The following is a 15882-nucleotide window of genomic DNA, read 5'->3' as shown; positions in this document are numbered from 1 at the left end:
CTGAAAAATTATCCGATCCGATCCGTGAGTTTTTTGATCCGTTGCACCCCTAGTTGCTCGGTTAGAATCTCTTTATTGTGAAAGATCATGTGGCAGACCCATCTGCCCTCTGATTGGCCGTTGCTACGCCACATCACGTTAGATTTGCATAAATTTGAGCTGTTCTCTCTGTGTTGCGTAGTCGCTCAGGTCTTGTCGCCAGTCGTCCTACCGCTCTCGGTGTCTCCAGGCTCATTTTCAAACGAATGACAAGCGGTCGCTCACAACAACAACAACAACAACAACAACAACAACAACAACAACCCCCCCCCCCCCCCCCCCCCCCCCCCCCCCCCCCCCCCCCCCCCCCCCCCCCCCCCCACTGGTCATGGAATTTCTTAAAACTCATGGACTTTTGAAAAGTCTTTCCCAGTCAGGGAATTAAATAAGGGTGGGGACAAAAATCAATAGTGCGGATGCGGGTGTATCACCGCAAATCAATGCAAAATTTGTGACGCTTTCATGACAGAGTGAGTCTGTCTGTCCCATTCTGCTGCAATAAAAGTGACTGAAAAGAGATGAACACAGTAATTAAACACTTATTAGATAAACCAGATGTTGAAAAAGCTTTCCATTGGGGACAAAACAATAATTTGCAGTTGATAAAATGTAAAAAATTGTAACACGTTATCGCAATAGTGTGCATATTGCAAAATATTTAAATTGCAATACTGCCATATTCTGACTTCAGTATTGTGGTAATATTGTGTTATTGGGCCTTGAGTATTTCCCTAGAATTAAATGAATTGTTAGCACAAGTCGTGGAATTTTTTTTTAGACCTCAGCTCCAAAAAAAAAAAAAACCTATAATAAATCAGTAGCTAGTTATTCATCAAACATAATTTTTATTCTCCATTGTGTTGATGTTATGTTCACTTCCCTGGCAGTAACACAGTAATAAACTTTAATACACCCTTTGAATCTGAAGTGTGCTTAAGGAAGGATTTTCATCGGGAAAAGTCCTGGAAATTTCAGGGAATTGTGCATTTGTCGCGGAGTGGGAGTCCTGGTGAGGTCATAACGTATAAACCCAACCAGTTCTCCCATTCACCCAACATGCCTGGAGCCAGTTTTTTTTTTTTTTTATGTAATTGGCTGTCGACTCCAGATGAGTCCAGCTGTGTTGACGAGCGTATCGAGTGTCCGTCCATCTCCTGAGTTTCCTGCTCGCCGCGCTCCGTGGGAGAGGAACTGACCTTTGGTGACTGTTTGCTTTCAGTGTCAGAGCAGCTGAACCTGCTGGAGCTAAAATGGCTGCCACTGGTGCTGGTGTGCTGGTGTTGGATCAGTGAATATAATGACAGCGAGCTGAGGGCTGTTTGGACTTGGGTAGATCCTGAGTGGAGGTGGGAGGGCTGCGTGGGCCGGCGCTGGCTGGGGAACATTCACCTGCTCCGGTTGTTGGAAAGCCAACATGTGAAGTTATTTTTGTGCACGGAGGAAAAAACTGGCGAAAAGTGTTTGATTCATCCTGACTTATCTCACAGGCTGGTTTCTTCTGAGGATTTCATGACTAATGTAGCTCTCTCTCCCTCTCTCTCTCTCTCCCTCTCTCTCTCCCTCTCCCTCTCTCTCTTTCTCAGCTTTGCCTCCTAAACCTGCGAAGCCGTCCACTCCAGTTCCCAGCAGCTTCAATAACAGTATGGCTCTGCAGGACTCTGAGTGGTACTGGGGTGATATATCCAGGTAATACACACACACACACACACACACACACACACACAGAATTTATACATGTATAGACCAAATTACAGAATTTGGAGCAGTCGAATGGTGATTGTTTATTTTCTTTCGCACAGAATAAAATGCCAATTACGGTTAGTTGCTATGGCGACCACACGAGTCAGTCGGGCTGTAAAGTGCGTCACAGCTGCTGGAGGACGGCGGGGATATGTTGTTCTGTGGCTGTCGTCTAAAAACAGAGCTAAAGCGGTGAGGCTGGAAATCAGATACAGCGGCGACGTTAGCATAACATAGCATCGCACTGTTAGCTCCTCCAGCCAAAACGTGCAGAGCAGCAAACCTGCTGCTCGGCATCATCAGACAGAGCCTGCGTTCCAAATCGCATACTTATACTTTTTACTTTTAGTAGGTACTGCAGCTGCCCTTACAAAGTATGCAGTTAAGTATGAAATATGCATGCATATGCATACTATTGGGACACACTACATACATCGTCCCTGAAGTCCGGCCCTCTCGCTCACTTCCGCCGCCGTCCGTAGCGGCAAATTTGAATGTTGTTGTCAAAATGCCGGTGCTGTTTCACACTGCGCTGTCCTCTGTCATATTTATTATCTTCTATCTTCCTGTCGCTTCTGCTGTCACTGAGCGAGTTTTGTGCGATATGTGTGTTTTGTTGTCGTCCGTATGTGGGCATGGCTTGTACACGCAACTCAGTCAGTGCGACGTAACGTCCACTGCACAAAGGATTGTGGGTCAGAATGGCCAGAGCAGCATGCTGAAATCCATACTGCGAAATCTGACCGGATATAGTAGAACATCCTGGTACTCTTGGCATACTGCATCTGACATACTATGTATTGGGACATACTAAATCTTTTTTTTCCCTACTAAATAGTATGATAGTATGAGTATTGGAACGCAGGGAGAGTCTCCATGAAACGACCTCACATGACCTCCTCCTCCTGTGAAGCGGAGCGTCTTAAACCAGGGTATCTGCGGGGCCTTGAAAAGTATTAAAAGGTGATAAATCAATTTTGGGAAAATTAAGACCCTTAAAAAGTATTAAAGTCTTATCACGACTTTATAACGTCTTAAATTTTGAAAGTATTTTTTCTGAATTAGCTGTCCAAGAGTTTGTGTCCCAAAAACATCGTAAAAGTGTGTGAATTTATTCATTTTTATTCAAAAACAAAGATGAACAGGTACATAAAAAACTAGGCTATCGTGGGTGCGTTCATAAATTGTCTCTGAGAGCGGCAGAGCGAGCGGGCGGGTGGAAATTCAGAAGCACAAAGTACGCTCTGGCGCTCCCAGTGCGTATTACGAACGCACCGTAATGTTAAATGAAGCCACGCGAAACATAATGGGAAAGTGCAAATTTGCAGCGTCCTGGTTGGAAATGCCGGACTTCGAAGACTGGCTGCAGCCGGTCGAGGGGAATGTCAGGGAATCATTGTACATTATGCAAGAAGAAGATAAGCATCGTGTCAATGGGAATTAACTAACTGAATTTTGTTGTGTCACAGTGGTCTATAGTCTTTGTCACAAACTAAAACTGTTAAGTTAAAAATATCACTGATGTAAATGGTTACAGCTTGAAGTGGCTGTGAGGTATTAAAAAATATTGAGAAGGTCTTGAAAAAGTCTTAAAAGGTATTAAAATTAACTTCAAGATTCCTTCATATACCCTGTAAACAGTGATGTCATCCTGCTCTGGTGGCTGGAAATTAAAATTTCAACAAATCTTTAAACTTCCTCTCTCACCCACCTGTCCCTTCAGATGTTTCTCCCCCAAACTGAGGTCCTGACGGTTTGCACCTGAGACTGATCCTTCCCTGCACCGTGGGCCTTTCTCAGTTCGCGTTCTTGTCTGTACTCGTGTTCTTGTGTTCTTGCGGACTCGTGCAAACGGCATCAGTCGCGACCCGAGTCCTGCTCCAATTCCAAAGTTCTCACCTGACCAAGTTCGGTCCAAATTCCCGGATGTGTTCTTGCTGCGCCCCTTTTAGCGAGGATGCATCGCTCAGTAGCCGTGTCCCAATTCAGGGTCTGCATCCTTCGAAGTCTGGGTCCTCCCCGTCAACCAAATGGGACGGTCTAGCCTTGGGAGTATTTCCAGGTCGCGTAACCGCCGTTCCCATGACAACAAACTCCGGAGACAGAACTGTAACGTTTCTTTCTGTCAGACAAGACAGAACAGGAACTGAATTTTGGAGTTTTGGTTTAACATAGATGGCGTTGGATGTTCAAATGAGTAAAAACCGAATATTTATAATGTGAAATCTGAATATGAATTCCGACTAGATGCTGCCGTCGCCATTTCAGTTAACTTTTTTAGATTGAGCAGCAGCACGCAAAGCATTTTGGGATACGGGAGCCTGAGAAAGATAGTCGCGTTGCATCCTCCGAATCGGTTACCAGCAGCTGAAAAGGAGGACGCATTTGAAGGATCCTTGGACTTTGGATGGATTGGGACAGGCCTTCGGGCAGTGTTGTGACGTAACTGGCCTTCAGATGCGTCCTTTGAAGGATGCAGACCCTGAACTGGGACACAGCTAGTGTCTAGTGTGGACTTGGAACAGCCAGGTATCCCAGCATGCATTTCAGACCAACCAGTGGCGATGGCTGCAACTCCAGAGGAGAGAACTCATAACTGTAAAACTGATAAATGAGCCCATGAAGACAAGAATGAGGCGGGGTTGTTGTAATTATTATATAATCAATCAAATCAAATCAGGGAAATCAAATATCAATAGTACTTCTTTGAGCTGTAGGCTATAATTTATTTAAATTAAATTAGCTAAATTAAATGGAATTTATTTATGAAAACGGAGGAGGCAGAGTAGTGTTTATATCATTTTTCTTTTTTATTATAAACACTACAGGATATCTGGTTATATTAAATATTACCGAGACAGATGAGATGAAGTCATCAAGCTGCTGCAGAGCGACCGTCCGTCCTCCAAGTCCGTTCTCCAAGTCCGTTCTCCAAGTCCGTTCTGCAAGTCCGTCCTCCAAGTCCGTCCTCCAAGTCCGTCCTCCAAGTCCGTCCTCCAAGTCCGTCCTCCAAGTCCGTCCTCCAAGTCCGTTCTCCCGAGTCGACCTCAACAAGTCCCAACTTGGCGAACTTGGTGTTGAGGAACGCTTCATGTCCCACCCAAACTTCCTGTTTCAACAGGAAATACATCAAATCAAGAAAGTAAGAGTCCACTTCATGGGCTCTTTAAGTAATATGACATGCTTTTTTTTTTTTTTTTTTAGAGTTAAATGTTGCAGTGTGACAGTCACCGCCGTGTTTCCTCTTTCCACCGGACAGTTGACAGTTTGTTATTTCCCACTCTGATCTTTCTAATAAGCTCCTCCTCCTCTTCCTCCCCTCGCCTCTTCAGCTTCATTCAAAGCGTCTCTGAAACGTCTCGTTCTCCACAGAAACAGAGCCAAATTTCCGAGCGGTGGTGCGATTCCCTGGTAAACGGACGGCCATAGAAAAGGTTCATTCAAAGCAGCGCCACCTAGTAGCTGAAAGTCTGCAGCTTCACCACATTTTCAAACTCAAATAATCCAAGTTAATCCCACAGGAGCCTTGAGAGAGTAACGTGTAGCCGTCATTTGCATCCAAACAAACACTTTTTTGCTTTTATTTATCTATTTTTACAAGACTCTGTGCTCAAAAGTTATCCTGGGATGTTGATTTGAAAGGGAATGACCATTCCACTGCATGCATTCAGGTGCACCAGGATGACTAGAGTTAAACTGAAACTGAGATGAAAACAGGGCAAATGACCAAAAAATGACACTTTGGACAAAATAACATGAACTGGTCTCCTTGTAAAAGTAAAAATATATGGAAGATATAAGATGTACTTGTCCTTTCGGTAATGTCATGAGTAAGAGATTAAATTTTGGGATATTTCGTACATGCTGCAAACATGGCATTATTCGTTTGTTATGCTGCTTTGGATTTCTGTATTGAGTTGAGGTAGAAGGTGCTTTTAAAAAACAAATCACTGCCAGGCATACTTCATCATTCCAGCAATTTTTGGCTTCGTGAAGCGAGGATAAGGCAACACCCACACCAGCGTTTTCAGCCAGATACATTTCCGGAAATTTCAGAAACATTTCAAAATGTGTAATAAATAAATTCACTCATGTTAGTAAGAGAAAGGCTGGGAATCAGGATTCAGAAGTCCAACTTATTGTCACCTAAGCAGAAGACAAAGCCTCAGGGTATAATCCCAAAGTCCAAAGATGTTCTTTGAGAGGATGATGTGTTGAAGGTTTTTGTAAAAGCCGTTTCTGTTTTCGTTGTGTTTCCAGAGAGGAGGTGAACGAGAAGCTGAGAGACACTGCTGACGGTACGTTCCTGGTTCGAGACGCCTCCACCAAGATGCACGGAGACTACACTCTGACTCTGAGGTAAACAAAGCCACATGGCCTTCATATTAAATATTATGAGAGGGTGGTGGGACACAAAATGGAGAAAAGTAATTTTCAGTGTTTACAAACAGGTTTTTACAGCCGTGGATTTGTGCCACCGAAGGGAGGGGAAAAAATCTGTAGCTTTAGTATATAAACTTTAGTATATAAACTTTAGTATATAAATATACATTTACAAGAAAAAAAACTCTGAGATTCTCTGAGATTAAAGTAGTAAATTTATGAGGAAAAAAGCTGGGAAAACTAGCTGTTCTCCTCCTGTGGGATTCTCCTCAGCATCTGGACTCCGAAGAGACGTCGCCGTGACTTTGGCCGATTCAGAGAAAAACAACATGTTAATTTTCATACTATTTCTCATAAATGTGAGAATTCTTTCTTGTAGACATGACACTTGATTTTGGATAATCTGAGTTTTTTTTACTCAAAATATTTCTCCCCCTCCCCTGGCTACGGATTTTTTTCTCCTCACAGTGGCCCTGATATGCCGTCGTAGATGATAAGGAGTTAGTGTTTTTACTAATAGTGGGTTATGTCACTATTTGTTCCACAGTGGAGTTATTCAGGAAAGTAATTGACTTGACTGACTTTATTTATTTATTTATTGATTAATTCATTTATTTGTTAGAAATATCAGTGTTCTGTGCAGGCCTTGGGTTTAACTCGTCTTCTTGTGTCTCGTCCGTCCAACAGGAAAGGAGGCAACAACAAACTGATAAAGATTTTCCATCGGGAGGGGAAGTACGGCTTCTCCGACCCCTTGACCTTCAGCTCCGTGGTGGAGCTGATCAACCACTACCGCCATGAGTCCCTGGCCCAGTACAACCCCAAGCTGGACGTCAAGCTGCTCTACCCCGTCTCCAAGCACCAGCAGGTGAGCTCCTCACTCACCTGGATCTGTCATGTTGCTCCACCCTGAAGCCAAACACATGTCGGTGTAGTGGGTTTTTTAAAGGCCGACATAATGACTCTGTCGGAAATGAACCCTTTGAGGGAACAACACTTTGTCTGCAGGGTTGAGCTTTACAGGGGGAATAATTTCACAGTATTACTTTGGCAGAATTATATTAAAGTCCCCATGAATTGACCTCACATGACCTCTATAAAACAGAGCATCTTAAACAGTGACATCATCCTGCACCAGAGGCTGTAAATTAAAATTTAAACCAATAAAACCTTCAGGAATCTTTTAACATCCTCTCTCACGTCCACCTTATCCCTTCAAAATAAAACTGTTTCTCTCCCAAATTGATCTCTTCGTGGTTTACAGTGATCCTTTCCATCAACAGGAAATAGATCAAATCACAAATTAAGAGTCCATTTCACGGGGGCCTTTAACTGTTGTATAAAATTGTTTCATTATCGTTGTTTACAGCACTTGAACAATTATTTTATTCATATGTGAAGCATTTAAGTGACGTATTTATATCCGCTTTGCCCCAGGACAAAGTAATTTTTATGTAGGTTTATGGTTTTAGTTCCTACCTGTCAGCCATCGGCCTCCATCAGAGCCAAGATACTGATAGTTTGTGAAACGTCCTGTTGGTTGACCTCTAGTAGCTATGACTGTCTTGCTTCTTAAGTATTGATACAGTAAGTACTGAACATTAAAACCCATAGACATTGAATGGGAAGGACCAGCGGGGGGCCTTTGGTGCAGAAGTGTAAATGCACTTGGTGTGTGATGCTGATGCTGTGGCGGTTGTCGTCTGGTGCAGGACCAGGTGGTGAAGGAGGACAGTATCGAAGCTGTGGGGAAGAAACTCCACGAGTACCACCTCCAGTACCAGGAGAAGAACCGAGAGTACGACAGACTGTACGAAGAGTACACCAGAACGTCACAGGTACAGTACATAACCCTAACCCTAACCCTAACCCTACACCAGAACGTCACAGGTACAGTACATAACCCTAACCCTAACCCTAACCCTACACCAGAACGTCACAGGTACAGTACATGGAGGCTGTCAGGAGCTGGTTACTGTTCCCCCTGAGCTCATATCAGCCCCGGGAGGAAAACACCGAGCCAGAAAAATATCACAGCCGGAAAAAATGACACAAGCCATTTAGTCCAGTAATTTTAGGCCAAAATTGGGGTCAACCTAGGACAAATTGCAAGAGAAGCAAACTCAACTGATTTTGGATCCTCAGTTTGTCCTGAGTGAGGGGAAAAAAAGTCCCAAGAAATCCCATTGGTGGAAAGTTTTGAAAATCACCTATTTATGACCACATATTACCAAAAAACACTGTTTTTAACACACAGGGGAAAGGGGGTCAACATTTTACTTTCAGATATCACTATAAAAATTCACAAGTTGATTACACACACAAAGACAAGAAAAAAAGTCAATTACAAGTTCTTTGAATTATTCTGTTTACACATGCATATCACACATTATCTGATTTGATATGCGCTAATAAGGAATATCAGGAATAAATGCCAGAAGAGACATTTAAACAGTGAATTAAAAGGTTACTATATATATATAGTAACCTTGAATTAAAAGGTTACTATATAACAGTCAATTAAAAAGTTACTACATATATAGTAACCTTTTAATGTTGAACCCCTTTCCCCTGTGTGTTAAAAACAGTGTTTTTTGGTAATATGTGGTCATAAATAGGTGATTTTCAAAACTTTCCACCAATGGGATTTCTTGGGACTTTTTTTCCCCTCACTCAGGACAAACTGAGGATACAAAATCAGTTGAGTTTGCTTCTCTTGCAATTTGTCCTAGGTTTTTTCATAAAATGACTGGACTAATTAGAACATGCAGCTTTTACAGTCATAGAACATCTAAATCAGGGACTTTCAAACCGCGTCATGTCCTGGACTCTTCTGTCAAAGACAAAACTGGTTTGTGATTCACAAGAAATCTGATCCAGAATCACTGAGCTTTTTAAAAATAGAACTTTTAATTCCTGTAAATGTAGTTTTCTTGTCATTTGTAAAAAAATTGTTTTAGCTCGTTTTCTGGTCATTTTGGGGTATTTGTATGTATAGATCCATGCGTTTATTTATTTTTAAAGTGGAATCTTGTCAGGTTTCAAATGATTAAATTGTTTGGATGTCCTATTTGAACTCTTGAATTTGAACAAATCGTGCTAAGATTAAACCAGAAAGAAGAAAATGTTGAAGTAATCCTCAAACATTTTCTGCATTCTAACTGTTTCTAGTGAATTAAATTACAACCAAAGACTTCTGGAACTACCCTCTGAAGGACCTTCAGGAGCCCACTTTGTATTGTGATTTATTACCTTCTGCAAAAATGCAAATTATTGTTATGTTATGGAAAAATTTGTCAACATGTGATTTATCTAATAACATAAAGTTTTCAGTCTGTTCATGTCACTTGAGTCATTTTCATTGCAGCAGAATGGGACAGACTGACCCACTCTATGTTGCATCAATCTTTTGATATGGTTGCATTGCTGCACAAACTATCATTATACAAAGCTGAATCAGTTTTATTGACCACTTTGTATTCTCCACACTGCCCCCCAGTGGACAAAGACTGAATTGCACTGTTTCTCTCTCTGATCAATCAGTGGTTCATCTTCTTCTCTCTGTAGGTGTTGACATGTTGACTGGTGGCTTGTTTCAGTTTGGCTCACAACAACTTCTCTCTCCTCTCTTTTCTCCCTTTTCCTCCTCCTCTGCCTCATCTCTTACCTCCTTTTGTCTCTACTTTTTCTCTCCTTCCCTTCCCCCTCTTCCATCTGTCTTCTCTTCACGCTTCTCTCTACCTGTTCCTTCGTCACTCAACTCTTTTCCCTCTGTCTCCTCCTACTGACGATCCTCCATCTCTCTTTCCCTCCATTTCTCCCTCGTCTCCTTCTCCTCCTCCTCCTCCTCCTCCTCCCCCCAGGAGATTCAGATGAAGAGGACGGCCATCGAGGCGTTCAACGAGACCATCAAGATCTTCGAGGAGCAGTGCCAGACCCAGGAGCGCTTCAGCAAGGAGTACATCGAGAAGTTCCGCCGCGAGGGCAACGACAAGGAGATCCAGAGGTAGGCGGTCACCACGGCAACCGCATCACAGACCTAGAGAACATGAAAAAAAAAAAAAAAAAAAAAAAAAAACAGGCTCTGTTGCCATGGCACCAGAGCCTGCGGGGTGGGAAAGGAAGCTGGTCTTTTTTTTTTTTTTTTTTTTTTTTTTTTTGTGTGTGTGTGTGTGTGTGGGAGGCCGGTCAGTCAGGTGCTGCTGAACCGGGGGAGGCATCTGGAAGATTTGGGAGAGAATTTGGTCTGAACCTGTCGATCAGCAGCAGATTCACTTAAGTATTGCAATTATTATTTTTTTTTTACAATTTGTTAACTTTTTGGGTGATTCTCCTAGAGGTCACTAGAGGTCATTTTCTCCAGCGACGTCCAGTTGGACAAAAGTCTCTGCCTGCAGTGAAATGGCTGCTATGGGGGCCAACATCATCACACAGGAATCAAATGTGGCTCATTGAATCCACAAGAGTCTCAGCTTTCCAGTCAAAGCCAACTGATGCAGCTCCAAGACTGTTTAGGCCCCAGTCTGCACACACACACCATTTTACAACAGGCCACAGGAACACATGTGGACTGCAGGCTTTGGGGCCCAAACTGCATGGGATTAGCAGAAGGTGGGCATGTCTGCAGAGGGGAGAGAACCCATTTTCATTCACACACGGCGCCGATTTGCCCGTTTCCTTCCGCAAACAATTTTCTTCGCACAAATAAACACCAAACTCTCACTTTTAAAAGTATTTAATGTAATTTCTCCTCATTGTTCTCCCCTCCCCCTTCCTTCCTCTCAAAGAATCATGGGAAACTACGACAAGCTGAAGTCTCGGATCAGTGAGATCGTGGACAGCAAGCGCCACCTGGAGGTGGACCTGAAGAAACAGGCCGCCGACTACAGAGAGATCGACAAGAAGATGAACAGCATCAAACCAGACCTGATCCAGCTCCGCAAGACCAGGGACCAGTACCTGATGTACGGGACATACACACACACACACACACACACACACACACACACAGAATTTTACAGGCTTGGAGTACACAAATATACGGCTGCAACTATTGATTATCCTCATTGTCAGTTCTTTTTGTTTTTAGGGAAGTTGGGAAGTGATCAGAACCCAAAATGATGATTCAGATTTCCTCCTCAGTCTGACCAGCAGCCAAAAAAAACAAAACAAAATAAAGTATTAATTTGATAACGATATGAGCAGAGGAAAGGAGGACATTCTGAGCAGCTTAGTGATTTTAGTGGAGTCTTTTCTAAATAGTTATAACTGTTAAAATCTCTGTTTATCCACTAATTGAATGCTAATTGAATATTGTCAATAACAGGCTCTGTCATTCAAAACGATCCAAAAACGTTCTCAAAGCCCAAAGTGCAGGTGAGTCCAAGCGGTTAAAGCCTCCTCTGGAAGTCTGTTCACCTCTGAGGCTCAGTCACAGGTTAGGGAAGCGTGTCGTGTGTCATTTGTGTGATATATGGTAATAGACGTACGTGTGTGTGTGTGTGTGTGTGTGTGTGTGTGTGTGTGTTTCAGGTGGCTGACGCAGAAGGGAGTGCGGCAGAGGAAGCTGAACGAGTGGCTCGGCCTGAAGAACGAGACCACAGAGGAGTAAGTGAACATTTTACACACAATCTCACAATCTGAAATATTCTCATGAAATATGTGTGGGAAAATCTTTTTTGTGTTTCAAAAGGTGTGGCTGTATTAGACAGATACAAACAAACACAAATTATATTTTTTTGTTTACTGTTTACAGGAAAAACTAGTCAAACTAAATTCTTGACAGTGTAATCTTTATCCTCAGGCGTGTTTCCTGCGTTAGGTTCCTTGTTTTAGCCATTTTTGTGTCTGAAGAACTTTCAGATGTGCTGCTTTATTTAGACATGAAGCTTGACAATGAAAATTATGTCTTTTAATAAAAAGAACGACCTTCATCACTGGTACCAAAATGAGCCAATACTTCAAATTTCTTCTGTATTTTTATGGAACCAATCAATTTGAAGTTTTGAATGTCTTTTTTAGGATTAGTTTAGTATTTTGGCTGTGACTGGACTAAAAGAAACTGCACTTGAAGACCTAAGAGTGATTTGTTAATGGAATATTTCACAAATGCATGGGGGGGGGTCCCAAAACTTTTTTCCACCACTGTACTTCAGTTCCGTGTTTTTTTTTTTAAAATCATTTCTCGTGCCTCGCTCCTCCAGTGAGTACAGCATGGTGGAGGACGAGGAGGACCTTCCTCACCACGACGAGCGGCTGTGGCGTCTGGGCAGCATCAACCGCGGCCAGGCCGAGTCGCTGCTGCGCGGCAAGAGGGACGGGACCTTCCTGGTGCGGGACAGCAGCAAGCCGGGCTGCTACGCCTGCTCCGTGGTGTAAGAAACACTCCCTGTCTGTCTGCCTGCCTCTGTGTGTGTGTGTGTGTGTGTGTGCTGCATTCAGGTTACATGGGAAAGTGCAAAAAGATCCGAGTTGTGAGTGCATAGACAGATTGATGGATGTGCTTTATTGACCCCTGATCGGGCAGCAGCTCACAGCATCGAGCTCTCAGCTCTAGAAGAGAGAAAGATCTTCAGAGAAATAAAACACCACAGCAAACTGAAGCAGGTCAATACAAAGAATATAAGAAAGAAAAAAATATATATATACTGAAATATTTCAGTGCAATATTTATAGACCTTTGAACCTTTGAACCTTTGCATTGACTGTATGTGTCCTGAAATATAAATGTAAAATATCTGTAGAATAGAATATGTACATACAGAATAGATGTGCACTCGTATCATTTATAATTTAATTTCGTGGCGTCCCAGCCACTTCCACTGAGCCTGAAGGCGTCGCTTTGAATGCTCAGAAACATTCAGAGATTTATTCCCGTGTGACCTGAACGCAGCATCAAGCCTCCCTGCTCTGCCAGCGTCCTGTTCTCACTGACCTCTCTCTCTCTCTCTCTCTCTCTCTCTCTCTCTCTCTCTCTCTATTTCAGTTTTCAATGTAAACAGCTTTATTGGCATGACAAGGCAGTGCTTATATTGCCAAAGCAAATATCAGCGATAATGACAATAATATTAGTAAAAATAAATTAAATAAACAAATGGGTAATCGACTAGTGATACAATGTACTCTCTCTCTCTCTCTCTCTCTCTCTCTCTCTCTCTCTCAATTCAATTCAATTCAATAAAGCTTTATTGGCAAGACTGTATCACATACAGTATTGCCAAAGCATGTTTTGGTGAACAAATAACAAAGGAACATAGAAACATTAAAATAAAACAGAGCAATATTCACACTGTCATCATCTCCCTCTCTCTCTCCTTCCCTCTCTCTCTCTCTCTCTCTCTCTCTCTCTCTCTCAGGGTGGACGGCGAGGTGAAGCACTGTGTCATCAATAAGACTCACACGGGTTATGGCTTCGCTGAGCCCTATAACCTGTACGGCTCCCTGAAGGAGCTCGTGCTGCACTACCAGCACACGTCGCTGGTGCAGCACAACGACTCGCTCAACGTCACGCTGGCCTTCCCCGTCTACAGCCAGCAGAGGCGGTGACCCGCGACCAAACGCCCCCCGCCCCGCCCGCCCCCGTCCCCCGTGCCCCCGCCCCCCGCCCCGTCGCTCCCTCACTTCATCCCGCTTTCTGTCAGACGAGTGCGGGAGCAGGTGGACGCGCTTCCCCCTCAGCAGATTCGCCAAATCAGGGTAACACACGAACACCTGAGAGATGAAATCAGGCGTTTTAATCGCCCCGGAGACCAAACCCAGAGCGGGGCGGGGCACTCGGCTCCCGCCTGACTCCCTCTGTCACAGGGCTACGAGCCTCACGTGTCCCCCCCCCCCACCTCGCCCTGCACACATGGAGGGAACTCTTCCACCTGACGTGCCATACAGGTAAAACACGCCCCGGCCCATTGCCGCCGCCCGGACGCAGCTTCCTTTTGGACGGCGTGCGGTCGCGTCCAGCTGCCGAACTGCCCGCGCAGTCGCAGACGGAAAAACGGCGAGTGTTTTCCCGCTCGGCCGGTGCTCATTTCCTCTCTGCCGAGATCAAAGGTACAGCGACGTGACGCCCCGCGGCTTCCTGTCACCTGGAGAGAGCCTGTCACAACAAGACTGTGCTGTGCTGTGATGATGATGATGATGTCAAAGGTGTCATGATGGACGATGATGATGATGTCATTGGTGCAAAATGACGGACAATCGAGAGACAGAGAGACTTTTCTTGTCATGCTAACACTGTGAGGGACTGAGCGAGGCGGCGTCCGATCCAAAGCCAAGAAGAGGCAGCCTTCAAAAGACATGACCCCCCTCCCCTCCACACACACACACACACACACACACACACAAGCAGAGTTTGCTTTTTAATGTTTCTCAGTTTCCTGTTTCTTGTCGTTCGTGTCACGTTCTTTCATTTCAACACGAAGCTGCAGCAAAACGAGGGGACTGGAAAAAGTTCAGGACAAAAACAAAAGGCTTTCTTTACACACGGGTGTCCACCTATTTCTGGAATTACACAAAGCATTTGTAAAAAAAAAAAAAAAGAAAGAAAGGAAAAAAAAGACAGACAGTTTCATGGAGCCTGAGTTTGCAGAGTGCAGCTGTCGGCGTCCAGCTGAGCGTCTCTGCGGGTTTTTCTGTTTGCTCATGGAGAGAAGCGTCGCTCGAACTCATCAAACAACACGCCAAACTCGCTTTACTTTTCCAACTTTCTCACTTATGGAAACTGACACAGATTTAACCCTTTGAAACCTGAGCAGATGCACCCGATTTCCTCCACAGGCAGAAGAAATAAATTCAATAATAAATACCAAAACAAAAGTGAATAATCAATCTAAAATTTAGAAAAAAAAAAAAAACATGATTGCAAGAAAACTACCAGAATCAACAAAATGTTGTAAAAGCACAGGAAAGCCATATTTCTATTGATGTATTTAAAAGTCAGATGGGTGATGCTGGATGGACGCCAGGCGCCTTTCGCAAAACATTTAACCCTTTGAAACCGGAGCAGAGTGGCAGGATTTCTTTTCTAAAACATGAAACCAAAAAAAACATGAACCAAAAATGTGCAAGGAATTAGTAGGAAGTTACGATAAATCTACTGGGAAATGACCAGAGAGTTACCAAAGAATTAGTAATGACAAAAAATGCAAAAACAAAAAAATAATAATTTGTATAAAAAGAGAGAAAACTCTTTCCAATAGTATAGTATTTAGAAATACGCTTGCAAGAAAATAACTTCCCAAAATGAATAAAAATAAATAGAATCTAAACTGAATTTTGCTGAGAGGTTCATTTAAAAAAAAATAAGACTGAAAGCCTGCCCGTGGGCTTCAAAGGGTTAAAGGGTTTTGGAAATGTCCTGATCTCCTCTGAGCCGCGGCCGAGACCCGACCCGGCCGACCAGAACCTGCAGGACTAAACCAGAACCTGCTGGACTAAACCAGAACCGGCTGGACTAAACCAGAACCTGCAGGACTAAACCAGGACCTGCAGGACTAAACCAAAACCTGCAGGACTAAACCAGAACCTGCAGGACTAAACCAGAACCTGCAGGACTAAACCAGAACACGGCCTGGAGAAGTCCTGCACTGTTGGAATCATTGGATTTATTTGCCGCAGTTTTCCAGGAGCCAGGATTGTGAAAGCGATTGGTGTGAATTTCAACGCGCCCTCGGTGTTCGACGTCTTTGTGAAATCGCTGATCTGCACTTTTTTTTTTCTTTTTTT

The 15882-nt window shown here is 43.6% G+C and overlaps 1 protein-coding gene across 1 annotated transcript in view; it reads left to right on the top strand.

The window, feature by feature from the left end:
• Positions 1 to 15014, top strand: part of LOC115364852 (phosphatidylinositol 3-kinase regulatory subunit alpha-like) — a 37128-nt gene extending 22114 nt beyond the window's left edge. Inside the window, 9 exon segments of the mRNA XM_030059494.1 lie at positions 1623 to 1725; positions 6040 to 6138; positions 6850 to 7030; positions 7875 to 8000; positions 10026 to 10168; positions 10950 to 11126; positions 11695 to 11769; positions 12366 to 12536; positions 13518 to 15014. Coding sequence (XP_029915354.1) covers positions 1623 to 1725; positions 6040 to 6138; positions 6850 to 7030; positions 7875 to 8000; positions 10026 to 10168; positions 10950 to 11126; positions 11695 to 11769; positions 12366 to 12536; positions 13518 to 13707 — 1265 coding nt within the window. The 3' untranslated portion in view covers positions 13708 to 15014.
• The last annotated feature ends 868 nt before the right edge of the window (positions 15015 to 15882 follow it).

The sequence above is a fragment of the Myripristis murdjan genome, chromosome 9, assembly GCF_902150065.1.
Source record: "Myripristis murdjan chromosome 9, fMyrMur1.1, whole genome shotgun sequence".
In the NCBI taxonomy this organism is placed as follows: Eukaryota; Metazoa; Chordata; class Actinopteri; order Holocentriformes; family Holocentridae; genus Myripristis; species Myripristis murdjan.
The sequence above is the reverse complement of the archived record's forward strand: the minus strand, read 5'-3'. Positions and strand labels throughout refer to the sequence as shown.